This window comes from Stegodyphus dumicola, chromosome X2, assembly GCF_044657685.1.
Source record: "Stegodyphus dumicola isolate Sdum_Otavi_A_Nest chromosome X2, ASM4465768v1".
Classification (NCBI taxonomy): Eukaryota; Metazoa; Arthropoda; class Arachnida; order Araneae; family Eresidae; genus Stegodyphus; species Stegodyphus dumicola.
In genome coordinates this window covers 1,511,311-1,530,642 of record NC_140781.1, presented here as the reverse complement: position 1 = coordinate 1,530,642, position 19,332 = coordinate 1,511,311, and the positions used below count along the sequence as shown (strand labels likewise).

The 19,332-nt window shown below is 32.2% G+C and overlaps 1 protein-coding gene across 3 annotated transcripts in view; it reads left to right on the top strand.

The window, feature by feature from the left end:
- The window catches only part of ck (unconventional myosin-VIIa ck), a 361,748-nt gene that overhangs the window by 241,200 nt on the left and 101,216 nt on the right, over positions 1-19,332 (top strand). For all 3 annotated transcript variants that reach the window (XM_085809040.1, XM_085809041.1, XM_085809042.1), the window contains exons 17-22: positions 5,849-6,028; positions 7,757-7,852; positions 7,964-8,086; positions 8,446-8,553; positions 8,673-8,804; positions 8,992-9,063. In XM_085809040.1, coding sequence (XP_085665166.1) covers positions 5,849-6,028; positions 7,757-7,852; positions 7,964-8,086; positions 8,446-8,553; positions 8,673-8,804; positions 8,992-9,063 — 711 coding nt within the window. The remainder of the gene's footprint in view (positions 1-5,848; positions 6,029-7,756; positions 7,853-7,963; positions 8,087-8,445; positions 8,554-8,672; positions 8,805-8,991; positions 9,064-19,332) is intronic.

Below are 19,332 nucleotides of genomic sequence, written 5' to 3'. Positions count from 1 at the left end.
AATTTGCTTTCTTATCTGTTACATTTTTCTGACCAATGCATATTTTATATAAGCTAGTATAGTGTTAAGTATCCTTTAATTAATTAATTTTCTTCTGTTCTAATTAAATGCTTATGAGACTTACTGACTTTTTATGCTTTAGGCTTAAAGTATTTCCTTTGATTTTATTGCATCATTGGTTTTTTTTCCATCAAAAATGCATGCTAGACTTAGTTCTGAATTCTAACATATGTGGAAGTATTTTCTCAGTTGCCTATTTTTTCGATTACCGATCAAGTTTTATCAGCATTGCTGTTATAATTTAAGGCAAGAAAGGAAAAAAATTCTGCTTGATTTTCAAATAATTTTTTAAGTGAAGAAGGAAGCAAAAGTGACTCAATGAATAAAAATTAAAAGCTTTTTTATTAAATGCTGCAAGTAACATTTCTTTAAAATATTACAATATAACAATCTTATTTTGGGCAATACTTCTGGACTGCAGAATTGCTTGTTAGTATAACTAAAAGAAGCAAAAACTCCTTATACCTTTCCATATTTACCAGAAGTTCTCATTGCGAAGAATTTATTGAGATATCAAGTAAATCAAAAGTTCTGCTAATGTAGGTCTTTACTTAAACTGCTGAACATAATAGTAGCTTGTATGTATATATATATATATATATATATATATATATATATATTATATAGGAATTTTGTCCATAGATAAATGATTGTAGTGCAGTTATATGTGAAATTGTTGTATTTTTCCATATAATGTAACATAAAAATCTAGAAACTATGCTGTGCTGGAAAAGTAAGAATAGAGGGGAAAATCTATTTAACATTGAGTAAATGACTATCTCGCTGATTTGGATATGTATCGCCAAGCTGGCAACGGTTTTAGCAACTAAATTTTGTTGCAAATTTGGCGAGAAATCTCTGAGAGTTGTCAGACTTGACTACCATTTAAGGACATTTGGTCCCTGTATAACTATATTGTAATTGAATAACTGTGATGTTCAGTGTAACTGTACCGTATTCGGCCCTCATATGCCTTGCAGTAATTTCAAGAAGCAGAAAGTGCTGGAAATATCTCAGCAGCCAGGTAAAAACTATATAAGACCGAACAGGGCATCATCTGCTCTCATTTGTTAATTCAGCATGAGTTCTGACTACTGAGATATCTCTGTGTTAACTTTACTCTTTAGATGTGCTTTCCATTACATTCCATGTAATGTTCTTAGTAGTTTGATGTGTAACTACTGATTGTACCCTGTGATACTGTGAAAGTTCTATGGTTATTTTTCTGAAAAGTTCCAGAACTCTGAAGTTTTTGGTAAAGTAATTTTTATCAAAGTATCATCATTGCTGTGTATCATCATTGCATTCAATATATTATGAACCCATACGCATGCAACAAATTTTGATGTAAGTAATGGGATTGAATGCCAGTAATTAAAGCACTGGAGGAGTTGTTAAGACATTTGCTGCATTCAAAAAAGAAATGAAAGCAGGCCAAGAAAAGATTGAAGCTGGTCAAGAAGAAATGAAAAGAGAAATTACTGCCATAATAGAAAACAAATTCAAGGATATGGAAGGCAGAATAGACAGAGTTGAAGACAAAGTTAGAGACATTCAAGAAAGAGTTCCTGCTGTGGAAAAACAAATTGAAAAAAGAGTTTCTGCCATCCAACAACAAATTGACAGGGTTTCAGCTGCTATCACCAAAGAAACTGAAGTTTGAAAAATCCATAACGACAGCTGGTTACAATTCTAATGCCTTTAAATTCAAACATATGTTGCCAAGAACTTCTCTAAAGCTATCCACATATAATGGACAAACCTCCTGGCAAATGGATGAGATTCCAAAGCAAAAGCCTGCCATTTGGCTACTTCATTGAGGGCAGACATAGCAGATATCCTTCAAAATCTTTCCGAAAAGCAGAAGGTAGAAGCTCTGTCCAGTGCATTGAAGCTGTACTTTGGGGAGAAGTGTTTAAAAGACTATAGCAGGCTTCAATTTAAAATATTGCCAGCAGAAGCCCAAGGAAACACTCCAGGAGCTTGCCATGGATGTTGAAAGAATGTCTCATCTCGCCTCTTCGTACAGCCCATCAGAAACAAGAGAAATCCTGTCCCTGCAGTGATTCATCGATGGCATCCAGGATCTTGAGATACAGGAAGTCCTGCAAATGGCAGATGTCATGTATTAAAAAACACTGTAATATTTGCCATGAAATATGAGGTAACTAAGCATGCAACTCGTAGAGACCACCACCCACATAGAGCTGCTCAAGTCCAGGAGCCGCTGGATCAAGCGACACCTTACTTAGGCGATTTAACAAGTCAGTTCCTTGAGATGGAATAGGAGAGACAAGACACCAACCCTAAAGTGCCAACCTGAGCTGCTGAGTCCGGGCATATGCCAAGTTATGAATCCAACATCATCTGACACAGACCCATGGAATGACGAAGGAGTCGGGAAAGAAGCAGTTGGAAGACAGCAATATTAATCCCATAATTGAATTGATGGTGTCTTCAAACAGAAAATCTTCCTGGCAGGACATTTTAGTCTGTAGCCCGATGCCAAAACAATATTGGTCTGTCTGAGACTTCGGCCATATTCAAAATGGCTTCTTGTGCTGGAAATTCGAGTCAAATGATGGAAAAGCATTCGGATGGCAGCTGATACTCCCAAGATCCCAGATTCCATATATTCTTAAAGAATTACATAGCTGCCCTCAAAGTTGGTTCCAATCATGCGATGCTTGTGCAGGTCAGAAAGGACTAAGGAAACACAGCTGGGAAAGCTGCAACATTGTAATGCGTTAGCACCTTTTGAACGTATTGCCTTTGACATCTTTGGACCTCTGCCATGAACTGCTGATGACAAGAAATACATCCTCATTGTCATTGATTACTTCACCAGGTGACCTGAAGCATATCCTATTCTTGATCAAGAGGCTACTACAGTACCATAGGTAATGATACAACATTGCATTTCCAGAGATGGACTGCCTGTTCAGTTACATTCCGGTCAAGGAAGAAATTTTACGTCGACTTAATTAAAGAACTCTGCACTGGAATTCATTTAAGGTAATGTTTTGAAAATGAACTTTAAAATGTTAAAGCCATTGACTGATAATCTGACTGTATGGATAGAGTAATTTTTGTTTTTGATGGTGGGAATTGATATTTTTCAAGTTTATATATTTCCTTGATTTCTCGAAGAGAATATCTTTTTTAAAAAGTCTCATCAGTGGTCAAGTGCTGGAACTGCAGAACATTAATAGTTCATAGCTTTAAATTTTTTTAAATGTGATTTGCTAATTCCTGTAGTGTCTACAATTTCCTGCAGATTAAAATATACAACTTTCTTATAAATTTTCATAGAATTTCGAATTTTCTGGGAACTGGTTTTGTTACAGAAACAAGGACAGCTTGTGCTGAATCTCAAGCTTTGTCATTAATAGTTGCAATAGAGTATCTTGTTATTTTTTAATGTCTGCTCTGAAAATCAGCAGTTAAAAATCTCATTTCCTGAAATTTTATGTTTCTTAATGGAGTTATTATTAAAATTTTATTTGCTCTTTAGCTTGGCATAGGCATAAACATCATCATTTTCAGCAGATTACTGAGACGGATGCAGCACAGTACTTTTAAGTCATTGCATGCGTCTGTTCAGAAAAATTTTTAAAATACCCCTTAAATTATGTAAAGTGTCAGTTCTAGTGTGTTTCAAACATTTACACGTTCTTATAATAAACCAAATGACTAAATGCCAAATAGGTTCATGAAAGATAACATTATGTTTACTTTGCAATCTTAAAAAATACTTTTGAAGAATGTGATCAGTTCAGCATCAGCAGTTTTTTAATGACATGATTCTGGCTGCTAAATGCAATTCAACATTTTACTTTTTTTTTATTAATTTGTCTTGCATATTGATAATCATTTGTTTTATGCAAATAATTTAATGACATTTTCTTCATTGCTCCATCAGTACAGCAAATATTAATGGGGTGTTCAGAAAATAATTTTGTCTTTTTGCCACCAGGAGGATTAGTTTATTTCTAGCCAATATTCATTCTAACCTGTATTGTCATTTTATGTTTTTGCAGTCATTTCAAGCATATTTGTAAAACGCTGATTGTACTTATTTGTAAAAAAAAATTGTTTGATTCTTTACAAATTGCTTTATTTTTTTTAATGTGATGAATGTGTTCGTCATCAAATATGGAAAATAAAAATGAGAAGAGTGATATGAATCCTGGTGAACAGGCTGGCTGCATGTGCGTTTTCGTAGTTTTCCCCTATCTCTAATGTGCATACGAACCAGTTTCCAATAGAAAGTCTTCTATGAAGGCATCCCTCTTCTTAGGCAGATAGCCTTCATGTGCTTTGCCATAATCAAAATAACCTAATCCAAATTTAAAATGAGAAGAATGCTGTTCAGGCAACAAGTACATCGTGTGATGTGTATAAAGAAGTTGTGAGAACACCAGTGTCAAACCTGATTTGCAAAATTTCGTTCCAGAAGTTTCGATGTTGAAGATGCTCCATGTTCAGGAAGTTCAGATGAAGACAAAATAAAGGTACTGATTGAAGCAAATGCCAAATAACAACATCCAAAACACCTAAGAGATTAAATATATTAAAATCAGTTTATGAATACATGAGCTGGCTCAAAATACTTCGAAAGTCAATATTCCTTAACAAAAAGTGATACTGTGTATTTGGTGAGATTTTAAACAGTTGCTTTTTTTTTAAGTTTGTACCAGACAATTCCACAATTGATTTGAAATTGTATTTCTGTCAATTGGACTAACTGAGTGATACTATCAAACAGAAAAGTCCAGAATTTATAAACAGAAAATGTGTCATGTTTCACTCTGATAATGCCAGACCTCACAGAAGTTGGTAACTTGTCAAAAGCTGTTACAGCTTGGATGGGATGAGCTATCAAATCCACCATATGCATCGTATTTGGCACTTTTGGATTATCACTTATTCTGGTCTTTGTAAAATGTTTTAAATGGTAAAACATTACTTCAAATGAGGATGTTAAAAATCACTCAGATCAGTTTTTTTAAGTATAGCTCAGAACTTTTATGAATATGTAATCATGCTGCTGTCAGAAAGACAGCAAAGGTATCAGAAAAAATTATCAATATGGGATTCGATAAAATATATTCTGAGAAAATTGTTTAAAAGGAAGAAAAATTACCCAAAAAATGCAGTATTATTGCTACTACCTTGCACTAAATTCCTAAAAAGTCTTCCTGGTGTTATATCCCTATAATCTTGTTCAAAACGATTGCAGAACAGCCATACATGAAATGTATATTAATTGAATTTTACAGTTTGAAAGCATTAGCATACTCTTAAAAGAAATGTATAAAATGTCATTATCAGTACAGCATAGTTCATATTGTAATTCAGATAAAGCACATTCCAGTCATTAACAGTAATCTTATATTTTGAGTAAGGAAGCTTGTGTTTGATTGGAAACACATCCCTGTCATCTCAAAAGCTGCTTATTTACCAGATTTTTTTGCTTCGAAATGGTCATGAGGGATCAGTGTTTCTAGATTAAATCAACCTGTCAAAACTGACAGCCAGTCTATGATAGACTTCAGAAGATGCAGAAGCATTGGAGCAATTATGTATGTTCTGATGGATGTTGCTTTGAATGGGACTGAGTAATAGTTTAGCACATTTAAAATGGAACTGCCCTTCAAATATTTTCTGCAACCTTTTTTTTAATAAAGGAGTATTTTTGTTTTGATGTTCTCTTTAAACTGTATTATTTCTATAATTTAAAACTGAACCTTTAGAGATAGTGCCTATATATTATTTAGTTTTTCAGGATGCTCATGATCTTTTCCTTGAACAAGAACGAGACAGAGTGCTTACAAGGAAGATTCTTATATTGCAAAAAGCAATCCGAGGATGGTATTATAGACGCCGTTTCTTACACATGCGCCAAAGTGCTATTATTGTACAAAGATTTTGGCGTGGTTACATTCAGAAGCAGCATTATAATTATGTGAGTATTTAAATGATAGTTATAAATTAAATTTGAACGCTTTGTGAAATGTAAATTTATAGTCGTTTGTATAAAGTGTATGAAACATCTTTGTGCCCCAGCATGCTTCATATTTCAGTCTTCCATGCAGACATAATCCTAATATATAGTTTGGAGTTTCTAATATTTTGAATCTAATACTTCAGTGACTCTCAACATAATTAAATGTTTTATTACATCTTTACAAAACAATGTGATAGCAGCTATCATATATTGTTCACATTAATGGCATATTTTCTTTTCATATGCATAATCCTTGCATATTAGTTCATTTGACAAGCTCCTTTGTTAAATATCTTAATTAAATCAGGTTACTTGCAGTTGTATTCAGTTTGCTAAATCTGCTCTGATTATATCATCTATAAATTAAAATCAGTTATCTTTGTTTATGTGATATAACAGTTGTTTCTTTCTAAAAAAATAAGACATGAATTTCTTAATACTTCAAAAAATCAATAATTCGTGATTAAGAATTTTTCTTATATTCTTACATCTATTTGTTTATAAAGACAGTGATTCTGAAAAAAGTAATTAGCTGTATACAATTATTTATTTGAAAGCATATCATGATTTAGAAGTCAAACAAGAAAAATCAGCTTTATATTAGCAAGTTTACACAGAACTAGTTTCGAGGATTTTACAGAACCATCATCCTTAGCTGCCAAAGTGCAAATGAACAAGATAAGATATAATGATTAGATAAGAATAGTTGGACAGGAGTTAAGCTACTGACGTCATCTATTGACAATGTGAGAACTAAAACATAATTTCCTTAAAGGCTGAAAGCAAAGATGGAAATTAGGGTCGTTAACTAGAACAGAAAAATTTTTTTTAATGTCAAACACCTCTAGAAAGTCTCATTCACCAATGGAAGATGTTGTTTGAGTAATTTTGGCTGCAGAAAAATTGAAAGTGTGATTTTTGGACCCACACTGCTGGGCAGCAGAGGGATTCTGTGTTTCTTTTTTTCTAACTTGCCTCATGTTCCTTAACACAAAATTTTAAGGCTCTCTTAGTTTGACCAATGTAAATTAAACCACACTGGCAAGGAATCATGGAAATACCCCAGAAATTCATATCCAGAATTGGGTCCTTGAGTATGGAACCCAGAATTTTATAGTTAGGAGAATAAACAACCCAAAAGTTAAATTTTTGTAAAATGCATGCAATTTTATAGCTAATTGATAGAAAGAAATAAATGACTATAGAATTAATATAATCTCCTAAAACAAGTGTCTTTTGATGTGTTGAGGTGAGAATTTTTTAACTGCTTGATTAATAATGTTGGCTGAAACGCCCTGTCAACAGCTACTGCTTTTAAATAATTTAGTTCTTGATCAAGAGCAAACTTGAAGTGCATGGGAAACATAGGAATAAAATGTAGCTAACTTTTGTTTAGTCAGATGACATGATTTGAAATGTGGAAAGCAAACCGATGAAGCTTTACAGTAAATGATAGTGCTGAAGTTGGATGCTTTATATGTGACCAAATTGTTGAAGAATGGAAGAGAATTGCATGCCTGAAGTCCAAAAATGAACTGAATAGATAAACTTCGAGATTAATACTTGTTCACCATGTTATTTTATCTTAACGTATTATGACATTATCCAAAATAATGCAGTGAACGTACTTTGTGTAGTAATTTATATAATAATCCGTATCTTGATTTTCTTGTGTCATTGTTTTAGATGAAAACTGGTTTCCAGAGACTTCAGGCTCTTATTAGGTCAAGGATATTATCTCATCGCTTTAAGCATCTGAGAGGACATATTGTGACTTTACAGGTTCATTTAAGAAAATTTTGTATAATTCATTATTAGTTTTCTCAGTTTAAGCATTTTACTTATATTCATTCCGTGTTTCAATTTGTACTTCTGTGTGAAATTTATTTATAGGCTAGATGTAGGGGTTTCTTAGTACGAAGAGAGCATATGAAAAAAAGATGGGCCATAACAAAAATTCAAGCCTTTGTTCGCCGTGTTGTAGCCCAGCGTAGGTACAGAAAACTAAAAATTCAGGTATGTCAAAATATTTAAATTTCTGTACCGTACTCTGTTTTTAAAATGAAAATAATTAGCTTAACTAGCTTAGGAATTTTTGAGATTTACACGTAAATTTTTCAACTTTCCTGGAAATATTATATTAAACTTATTGAAAAAGATCTTGCAAACGTAATAGCTGTCCACTATTTGTTTATTTTAGTGAAAATTTATTATTGTTATAATTTTTCTATTTTATATGTAGCATGTTTTTTTCTATCATATGTATAAATATTAATTCCTGGTATTGTAACTTTATTTATTTATTTATTTATTTATATTTGTGGATATGATGGATTTCTCCTGTATGTTACTTATGGGATTCCTTATCCCTTTAGAATCGACATCGTTTAGAAGCATTAAAAATGAGGGATCAAGAAGAGGCAATGTTAAGGAAACAAATGAACCCTAGAAAAGCTAAGGAAATAGCTGAACAAAAGTACAGAGTGAGTTTTTTATGAATTTTAAAACTTATTAGGACTTATTTAAGGTACATTAAGATAAATATTGTATTAAAATTGTTAAATTACAGAAATATTTTATTAAAATGCAATATTTTTTTTAGGAAAGACTTCAAGAGTTGGAACTTAGGCTCCATGAGGAAGAAGTAGCTGAAAGAATGAACATTGAGCATAAAAAAGCTGTTATAATTGATGCTTTTAATCGTCAAGAAGAGCAGCTGGATGATTCAAAATTAGTACGTATTTAATCAATGAAATAAAATCATATTAATGACATTTTTCTTAAATGTATATTTTTAATTCGCTAAGTTAATTAGTTCATGTGAAACGTAAAAGCTGAAATAACAAAGTATGTATGTTGAAAAATAGTAACGGTGGACTTAATTTTTTTTTTTTTTTTTTTTTAATCTTGCATAAAAACAGGTAGATGCCATGTTTGATTTCTTGCCAAGAACAGACTCTAGTAGTGATCAAACAGCCCCTACAGCTTTTAAAGTGAGTATTAAATGTGAACTATCAACTTTTATAGTTATTACGTAATTTTTATTAAATGTGAACTTTATCAACTTTTATAGTTATTACGTAATTGAGGCATCATTAGTTTGATCCTGCTTGGATATCACACAAATTATTTATGTACTAAAGAAACCTTTTTTTAGTGAATTTTTAAAGCATAAAATGGTAAAGTTACTGATTTGTGTATTTGATGCTAGTAATTGAAAAGCCCACTGAGTGGCTAAAGTTGGATTTGATGCAAGTGGTTTATCCAGAACTCAATTACCAATAGAATGGGCTGACTGCTTTCTTATTTTCATAAATTTCCTCATACATTACATAAATGTGACCCATTTTTCTTTTCTGGAACATTTTATGTGAAGACATCCTTCTTAAGTAAATAGGTATGCAGTGCTTATCTGTGCTATAAATCTTAACGTAATCTGTTAATAATTCATGCAATTCTATTGTTCAGTAGAGTTTCAATTTAAGGCCTGTTTCCATTGCTGCATTGCGGTGTGTATGCATTTCTTCAATTAGTGAGCGACTTCACTTTGATTGACATCTGCAATCCGGTCAATGTGCAGTGACGGATGATGTACGGATGGAGTTCAACAATGTTCAACTTCTATCCATATATCTGCGGATGCGTTCGGGTCACGTGGTATAAGGAGCAATCAGGTGTTGTCACCAAAAATTAATGGCGGCAGAAGTAGCGATTAACGCTTGCTTAGGGAAAGAATGTTTTGCTAAAAAAAACTTATTTCTGAATTAACATTATAGCGAGAAATCTGCGTGCTGAAAAAGACAGCAATCAGACGAATTTAGTTTTAGAAAAAAAGATAAGAAAAATAAGATAGCTGCAACTACAGTACTTGTTCGCAGATAAAATCAGGTGTTCAAGAAATTCAGTTCAAGAAAATCAGCGGCAAAAATTATAATTCCAAGTTCATGAAATAGCAACATTTGTCCTGATAATTATTTCCTAGTTCTGCATACTCATTTACCTTTAATGAAAATGAATTTCTGACTATATCAAACTGCTATAGCAAATTAGATATGATTAAAAGATTTGTTAATTTTTCTTTTGAAACAGGTAAAAATTAAATTGTTAATTATAAATTAAATTTGATAGCCTTTTAAATATTCTTCTGAATTAGAGTATGTTAAATTTGTATTTCTCTATTTATAAATATATCTTTTTGACTAACATATATTTGTAAGCACATGAAATATATTTTTAGCAGCCCATTTAACTTCAATCGGAATGCCGCTTTAAAAGATAATGCCTTTTGTAAAAAATGTACTAGAAGCTGAAGAACAAACTCTGGTGAATTTTTTAGGCTATAGTACACTGAAGTAGGACCAAAAAATTTACTTTTAAGAATTGATTTACTTGATGATTTATATAAGCAAAAATATGCAGATGACTTCCGTGGGATGCTAGCTTAATGTTAAAGCTGATAGTAACAACGTTTACCTTTTGGGGTCGTGAGTTCGAATCCTATACGCTTTTTGCACCCTGACTGCAACGTTCTTAGCTTTTTGTTTCAATTTGATCTGTATTCGTGTTTTATAATTTATTTCTATCATTATATACATTAAATATATTGTTTTATATATGCTCTTATTTATTTAAATTTTCCCCGCAAAAAAATTTGAAAATTATGTAATACGAATTTAAAGCATACCCTATACATATATATTTGAATTTAACAAGCATTCTCTATTCATAAAAAGCAAATTTAAAGTTAATTAAATTTAAATGAAATTTAATGCAAACAAATAAATGATTAATTATTGCTGAGAACTAATCTACAATATCATTTAAATTCTGAGAGCATGTGTAAATCAAGTGCAAATATCAAAATCCATGAATAAATATATAATTACAAAAATTTATATATTTAAAAAAATTTATAAAAATGCATAAGTGAATTTTGATGATATTTGCACTTTATTTACACATGCTCTCAGAATTTAAATGATATTGTAGATTAGTTCGCAGCAATAATTAATCATTTATTTGTTTGCATTAAATACCATTTAAATTTAATTAACTTTAAATTTGCTTTTTACGAATAGAGAATGTTTGTTAAATTCAAATTTCATTCCTTGCAGCAAGAGGAAGAAGAGAATTATTTAAATTTAATTTAACTTTACTATTTATTCTTTTGAAACCCTGTACATATATAAATATATTTTCATTTCACTTTTATGTGAATGTACATACATGTGCTCAGACTTTGGGATGTTTACGGCTCTAAACTTTCATTACCAATTAACAGTATTAATGCCCTAAACATGATTTAACAAAAAATTACTATAATAATTGCTTTTAAATTCAGTCCTCTCCAGCAGAAGTGCAGGAATTAATTGATTAAATATTTTCATTTTCTTTACCTAATGTGTGTATATATAAAAAGAAAAAGCTTATTTTTATAACTTCTTATATAAAAAGAGATATGAATTAAAAAATTTTAATTAAAAATAATATTTTATGGATTATGCATAAAATATAACTGCTCATAGTGCATTTTAAAATAAATGAGATTTCTAATAAATTATCCAGCTATGACTCTGAAGTATGCGGTATACGAGCATAGCAAATGTGTAAATATTGTGAACCTTTCTTTACATTTGCTCTGTATTTTTAAAGTACCAACTATTTTTTAATTCGTTTAACTTTTTTTTATTTTTTTTATTTGTTTATTTTTTCAGTAACAGTACATTTTAGTTTTAATAATATATATTTTATTTCATTAATATTTAAGGCTTCTAGAAATGCAAAGAAATTTTTAAATTTTACTTCAGCTTCTATGCAATTAGTGATGTTCATAATATGCCTTATAACCTTATTAAAAATTGCTAGCGTACTTTACTTTTGCAGTTCATAAGCAGAAATAAAAATTTCCAATAACATGGTATTTATTTAGTAAACAAAAATTTTCTGTGTTTTACGTCAGGAATCATATCAAATCCAAAACAAACAATACTCACTTTAGCGGGAAAAATTCAGATATTTAGCGTTGTAACTCATGAACTGCTTGTTTAGCGCCAAAATGTTACAGTGACACCTAGCGGCGGAAAATTAAAATAATCTATGGATATGCGGCAGTGGAAACGCTTGTACGGATGTCGTACGCGTGCCTTCAATTGACTCAATGCGTTCGTACGCAGTAGTGGAAACAAGCCTTTAGAATCATTAAATTAGATTTCCTTTCTCTCATCAAGACAGAAGAAAGTGACACCTCAAATAAATCATAAAAGTGAAGATTCCTATTACTTTACACCATTCTGATTCCGGTTACTTTATGAATATGGCCTTTATTCAGTTTTCATTTGCTTTTGTCTATCTTTATAATAGTAGAACTTTCTTCTTTGTTGTTCATTGGCTAACAGAAATATTTTTTATTCTCCTTTATAATGACCCACTGAGATGATCGTCGATACCCCAAAGGACTAAAGTCATTAATCTAAACTTTCTTACGAAACAAACATCATAGTCTATATATACAAAGCTTATACAAAGTCAGATCTTATATATACAAAGGAATTTAAATGATAGCCGATTAATTACAGTTGCAGTGAGCAGCTCTCACTTCTGCTTATGCTCGCTGGTAATACCTGCTGTGTCTCTATTCTTAAATCACAGCAGTTCTTTTTTTTTATGTTGCCATTCTGGACAACACAACTTTTCTTTTACTCATATCTGACAAATCTTACAATTCCCTGCAAGCACACTCGTCACCTTAGAGACAATTTAAGTTGCTGAGAGTCCAGAAAAAGAGTGAAAATACAGTAACCAAAAAATAAAATAAATAATTGAAAAAAAAATTCGAAGGGTGTCATATTTTAAATTATGTCTGAAGGGACTTTCTTTTAAACGTTTTGTGTGTTACATTTATTTATTAAGTATCATGTTCTATATACTCAAACTATAAAATTCAGTTCAACAGCAATATCGCAAATGAATTTTAAAATGAGCATATCTTTAGAATTTCCGATACACAGTCTTGTGTGCTGGAGATAAAAATGTTTTTTCGTACAGTGTTGCCATTTGCTTGCTTTAAAATTGGTTAGTTTTTTTAATCAAAAATTCGTTGAAGTGTTACAAAATCTGAAATCTGTAATGAAACAAATTTCAAATCCAAATTAGGGCTTCTATATGCCTATATTGTATGAAAGATTACGTTATTCAAATTTTGATGACTCTGGGCAAAACAATTAAATACAAGTGAGAGCTGCAAAATACGTAGCTCCCAAAAAAATTATTTAGTGAACACAAAACTAACATAAAAATAGATGTGAAATTATGCATATAACATATATGCACTGTCAGAAGTTATTATTACAATATTAAATTAATACTGTTGGAAGTATTTTAAATTTGTGTTGTAAAAATGGGCTTTCTTTATAATTTAATTTTGCTTATGAGTCAACTGATAACCTTGATAAGGCATCAGCATTCTTCTGTGAACTGCCTTTGCAGTATGTCACGGTCATGGTGTAATGCTAAGGCCCAGTGAGACAGTTTAGCACCATAAGGGGCACTTTGGGTCAAGTAGGTGAGGGGATTGTGGTCAGACCCAATTTGAACTTTGGCACCAAAAATCCATATGTCCAATTTTTTCAAGCCTTCGATGACGCAAAATGCTTCTCTTTCAATGGTTGACCATCGTTGTTGACGGGGAGTTAGTATTTTGCTGAAAAATGCTATTGACATTTCTTTGCCATATTCAACATTTTGTGCTAAACATGCTCCAATTTCAAATGCAGATGCATCTGTATAGAGTTGAAAGGACTTGCCGATGCCTGGAGTATGCAGGGATATCAATTTAATCAGCTCTTCTTTAAGTTTGTTGAAAAATGCTTCCATTTTAGAGTCCCACAGAATATTATTTGCAACACCTTTTCCTTAAAGTTTGTTAAAGGCAAAACTATTTCAGAAAAATTTGGGCTATAATCCCTGTAGTAACTTGCTAGCCGTAAAAGACTACCAATTTCTTTTTTAGTAGTAGGCTTAGACAGATTCCGAATGACTTCTACTTTATTAGGCTGGAGAGCGAGTGCCAGAACCGATTACGTGACCTAGAAACTTCATGTGACTCTCCGAAATCACATTTTTCGAGATTTGCTGTTAGAACTACGTTTCATAGAGTCTGAAACACTTGGTTGATGTGATCATCCCAAGTCTCAGAAAATACTGCCGCATCATCAATGTATGAATGGCAGTATTTCTTATGGTTTGCAAATGCCTTATCCATGGATTTTTGAAAGGTATTTCCGCCATTTTTCAAACCAAAAGGAAGAACTTTCCTCTGGTAATGGATAGAATAAGTGACAAATGTTATGTAAGGTTTGGCTCCCTATTTCGAAGAGTAAATCTTTAGCAGTCTCCATCGGATAGCTATCCGAAACTCTGAAAGCTATTTAAAAGCCTAAATCACTATGCACAGTATAACACTAATATTCTTTTTTGCAACACTTACTACAGGATGTGCCCAATCACTGTCACTGGGTTCTATAAGATTCCATTCTAACAGTTCTGACATGGTGATCAACTTCATATTGAAGCGAAACAGGCACACGATAAGGTCTTAATCTTTTTGGACTACAGTCTGCGGTAATCTTTATGCCATGACCATCGACATTGGCTTGGCCCTGTTTGTTACTGAAAACATCAGCATATAATTTTAATACTTTAAATAGTCCTTTTCTTTGGTGATGTTTTAAGTCACCTTTCAAATTTTGTGAGTTCAGATATCTTCAGCAGATTTATTCATCAGATCCACTGGTGCATAGTGGATATCTCCAAAGTCTTGATCTTGGTAAAATATGCTGCCAACGTGATCTACACAAGCAATGTAAGGTCTCAACTTATTTATGTGGAGTTATACATCCGTTTTCCATTTCAACTTTCGCAGAGTGTGGCCTTGCAAGTTTGATTACAATGGCTAGTCCGTGCCAAGTATTGAGCACTTTATGTGGTAATGATGACATTAACATGAGGACTTTGTCCCCCACATTCAAAGTTTTCTTTAGAACGTAAGTTATATCTTAAAGTATATTCTGAGATATTTTGGAGTTTGCTGGCACAATGTAACAAGCTTTTCCTAATTTTTCTAAAAGATATTGTAGATAATTTTCAGTTGAATGGGAAGCTGTGACTGGAATGCTATGTTCACCTTCCAGACCTCTTTCAGCAAGGTCTTGGTTGTGTTCTTCCATACACCATCGGAAAGGGTGACAAAGCAGCGGTGCTATGTGGCAACTTCTCTGTGGGCAAACAGGAGATAGGGAAGATGCAAATCCCAACTTCTCCCACGTCCTTGGACATTTTTGTTCATCATCTCTTTTAAGTTTCTTTTCCAAAATTCGACAGCACGCATACTCTTTAGGTGTCCTGGCATTGAGAATCATGGAGATATACCAAGGGGATCTTCAAAAGCTCAGGTAAGTTTGGCTGTGAAATTAGTTCCATGGTCAGAACAAATCATCTTTGGAAATCCAGTTTGAAAAAAAAATCCTCATCAAAATGTTGCATGTTTTTTTTTTTTCACTTATCTCTTTCAGGGAAGTGGCTTCTGCCCATCTGCTGCATAGGTCAATTGCACATATCACAAACCTATGACCTCTTCTGGATGTAGGTTCTAATGGTCCAATACAATCCACACTTCATAATTCAAAGTGTGTTTCCAGTCTAATGATAAGTTGAATTGAGATTCTGTCTTTATATGAAATTCTCCATCTCAATTGGCATTCTTTACAACTTTCGCACAGCTTTTTAATATCTTGCTTAATAGTAAGCCAAAAGAATGAGTACTTGATTCATTGAATTTTCTTTTTCTCACCAAGGTGTCCAGCAAGAGAGATTTCATGTGCCATTCTCAGAACTTCTTTTCTTTTTCCTAAAGGCAACACAACTTGCTTAATGTTTTCAGCACATGTATATTCAGAGTGAAGTTAAGCATATGTCATTATCAAAAGCATGTGAATTTTCGTTCTCATTCGCCCATTCAAAAAACTTTTTCAAACTCTCATCTTGTTTTGTTTTGTTTGTTGTTTCCACAGTTTTTATGTCTCTTTCGAAAATCTGATTGACAACAGCTAAATTTGAAGTGTCTTCAGCTGGTGAGGGTTCATCATCTGATTCTTCACACTCTAAGGAAAATGCATCACACTGATTATCACTGTGACACAGTTCAATATTTTCGCAGAGTATTTCATAAGCTGATGAACTCGGTAAGAAGTTAGTAACTAGTTTTTTTAAACAGCACAGGTAGTGGGCACAGCACAGGTAGTTGAAGATAATCCTCAATTTTCATCTGGAAAATGTTCAGTGGAGTAATTTTGTTCCCACCAAAGGCAGAAGATATCTCTATTTTACTTTCTCCTTTGCAAGGTATGTCATCGACCAGTCTCTCACGGAATACCGAAATTTGTGCTCCCATATCTCTGCATTTAACTTTGACAAGTTTCAAATCATCTATGATGCTAGACACGTCCACGGATTTTGAGACGATATTAGAGACCTTGGCAGTTAGCACTTCCGGTTTTTCCTTTTCTGCAAGGGCTGTTTGTGTTTGGATTAAATTGTTTTGCATTGTTGCAGAAGTATTTTTTTGGTATCCGATTTTTGGTGCAGAATTTAGATGTATGACCTTCTTTCCCACAGTTATAGCAAGTTAGTTTGGGAATTGGCTTTTGTGGCTCATCATTCTTACGGGAAGGGTTTACTCTTGGCGTGTTCTAAATGGAGAACGATTTGTTTTTGGAAGTCCTTTCTGGAAGTGGAGAACAAGGTCGCCACTTTTCATTAGTTTTGTCTTTCGATGAACTACCATCAGTCTTTTTGAACTATTTTGAACACTGTTGTATTCGTCAAGTTTATCCATCATTTATTTTTCAGCGAAATGAACTTCACCCAATCATCAAGAAAATTATCCCTTACTTCATGAGACACTCTTTTCTTAATTTGGTCTGTGATAATGAGGTCTTTTAACTTGGCAAAGTCTGTGATTTCAAGGCCATTGATCAATTCTTCAAAATAGCTTGTAATTTCGTTACAAAAATCCCTCCATGATTTTTCAGTGCTCTTTTGGTATATTACAAAATTTTTTCTAAAGCTTTCAGGATTTAGTTTAAATCTCTTGAATAAGATGGTCATATTGTAGTCATAATCCTCAAAATTTTCCTCAGATTTTTACCAATTAATTAAATAATTTCAGATGGCATTGAGGTCAATAAGCAATTAAGGATACCCAGTCTTTAGGATCAATCTTTGCTCTTTTAGCTTGCCTTTCAAATAAGGATAAATAAATCACGATATCATTGTCTCTTAACTTGAACTTAGGAATAAGCTTAATTAAATCGAAATTGTGTTGTCCAATTTCGTTTGTCGGTGGAGTTTTTGTTTAGTCAAGCACGAAATTCAATTTTTAGTTTCCTTAACTCATATTCCATTTGCTCTCTTTTCTGCTGTGCTTCTAATTCTTCTTTTCTCCCTTTTCTTCGGCCCACCAGTGGCTGAGCGGTAACGTCGCTGAACACTGGTAGTTCGGTTCGAGGTTCAAATCCCGCAAACGGGCTGGCTGCATGGGTGTTTTCGTGGTTTTCCCCATGTGTAACGTGTATACGAGCCAGTTCCCCTTAAAAAGTCCTCCACAAAGGCATCCCTCCCATTAAGGCAGATAGTCCTCGAGTGCTTTCCCGTAATCTAATAAACCAAACCAATCTTCTATTTCTTCTCTGTTCCTTAATCTTGTCTTTTCTTCTCTTCAACAATCGTTAAAAATATTTCTTTAGCAAATTCTTCATCGTATGTCTAACTTTGAACTGTTTTATTTTTTATTGCTATAATTCTCATACTTTGATCCACTTGAATCTGTAATTCAGCAGCTGACACTAACAAATCCTCCTTTTTTTTTTTTTTTTTTTTTTTTTTTTTTTTCAATGTCCTATAAAAGCCATGTTTTGATTTTAAATAAACTTCAATCTTTAAAAATTTAATAAAGAAAACTTAATTTTTTATTAATAATTTCTTAAATTTACCCTTAACTTTAATTAAAATATGAACTCTTCAATTAAGGTTTGCTGTAATTAATTTAGTTAATTTCACTTAATTTTAAAACTGATAATGTTTTCCTTTAAAATGCACTTTGAATAGTGAATCATTTATGTGAAAAACAATTTAGCAATACAAAATTCGATATCACAAATAATCTAAATAAAATAAACAACCACAGTTTCATAATATATTTTTTTAAACAAGCACTATATCTCATAACTTCTTTTTACAATGAAGACGGTCTCTACTACACACACACACACCAAAAAAAAAAAAAAAAAAAAAAAACACGTTAAATTGATGCAGTTTTCCCTTTCGTTGGAGAAATGAAAGAAAAATCATTTTCTATGTGCGACACTGTAACAGCTGGCTAACGTCAAATAATGTTTTCTGACTTTATTCAGTCAATTGACTTTTAGACAAAGCAACCCCTTTTTTTTTATTTTGTTTGATTCAGATAATATTTTAGCTCATATGTATAAGTTCTACACAATATTTTACAATTCATAAACAGAATATAAAATTATGCACTTACGTATGTTACAATAACAAAATAAAATTTTAATAACTACTTTTTTCCACAAATAATGCATAATAAATTCAATTATGTTAAAATAATTTTTTAATTATCCATGACGGAATACAATAATTCAATTTTAGCAATTCTGAAATAATTTTTGCCCAAGTAATTATTGCTTAAATACATGGGAGCATGCATTTACTAACTAAATTCTGGGTTATTCTGGTTCCACATAGTATGCTTTTAGGCTACGCCAGTAGAACTTTCGGTACTATTCCATTTTGAGGAAAGTAAAAAATTGCAACGAAAATGTATGCGCAAAAGCGCCAAATCTAGCAAATGCGCCCATTTAACAGCGCACCAAATCTAGCGTACGTGCTGATTTCAAATTGCGCAAGTTTAGATAGTTTTATATTTCTTAAGACACCATTGAAATACTAGTTTAATTTTTAAATCCATTTGATATCCTAATGATTTAACAATTTGGGAATTGCCCATGATGAAAAGTCTGCAATAGAATTTTTTCAAAGAAAAGGCATCATTCATTATAGAAAATTATGTTTGAACAACCAACAAGATGAAATTATGCTTTAGCAATAACTCGGTAGCGAAATAGCGATGCAGGAATCCAATCAGTTATGTTTAGCCTTTTTTATATAAATTATAATAATGATCTGAA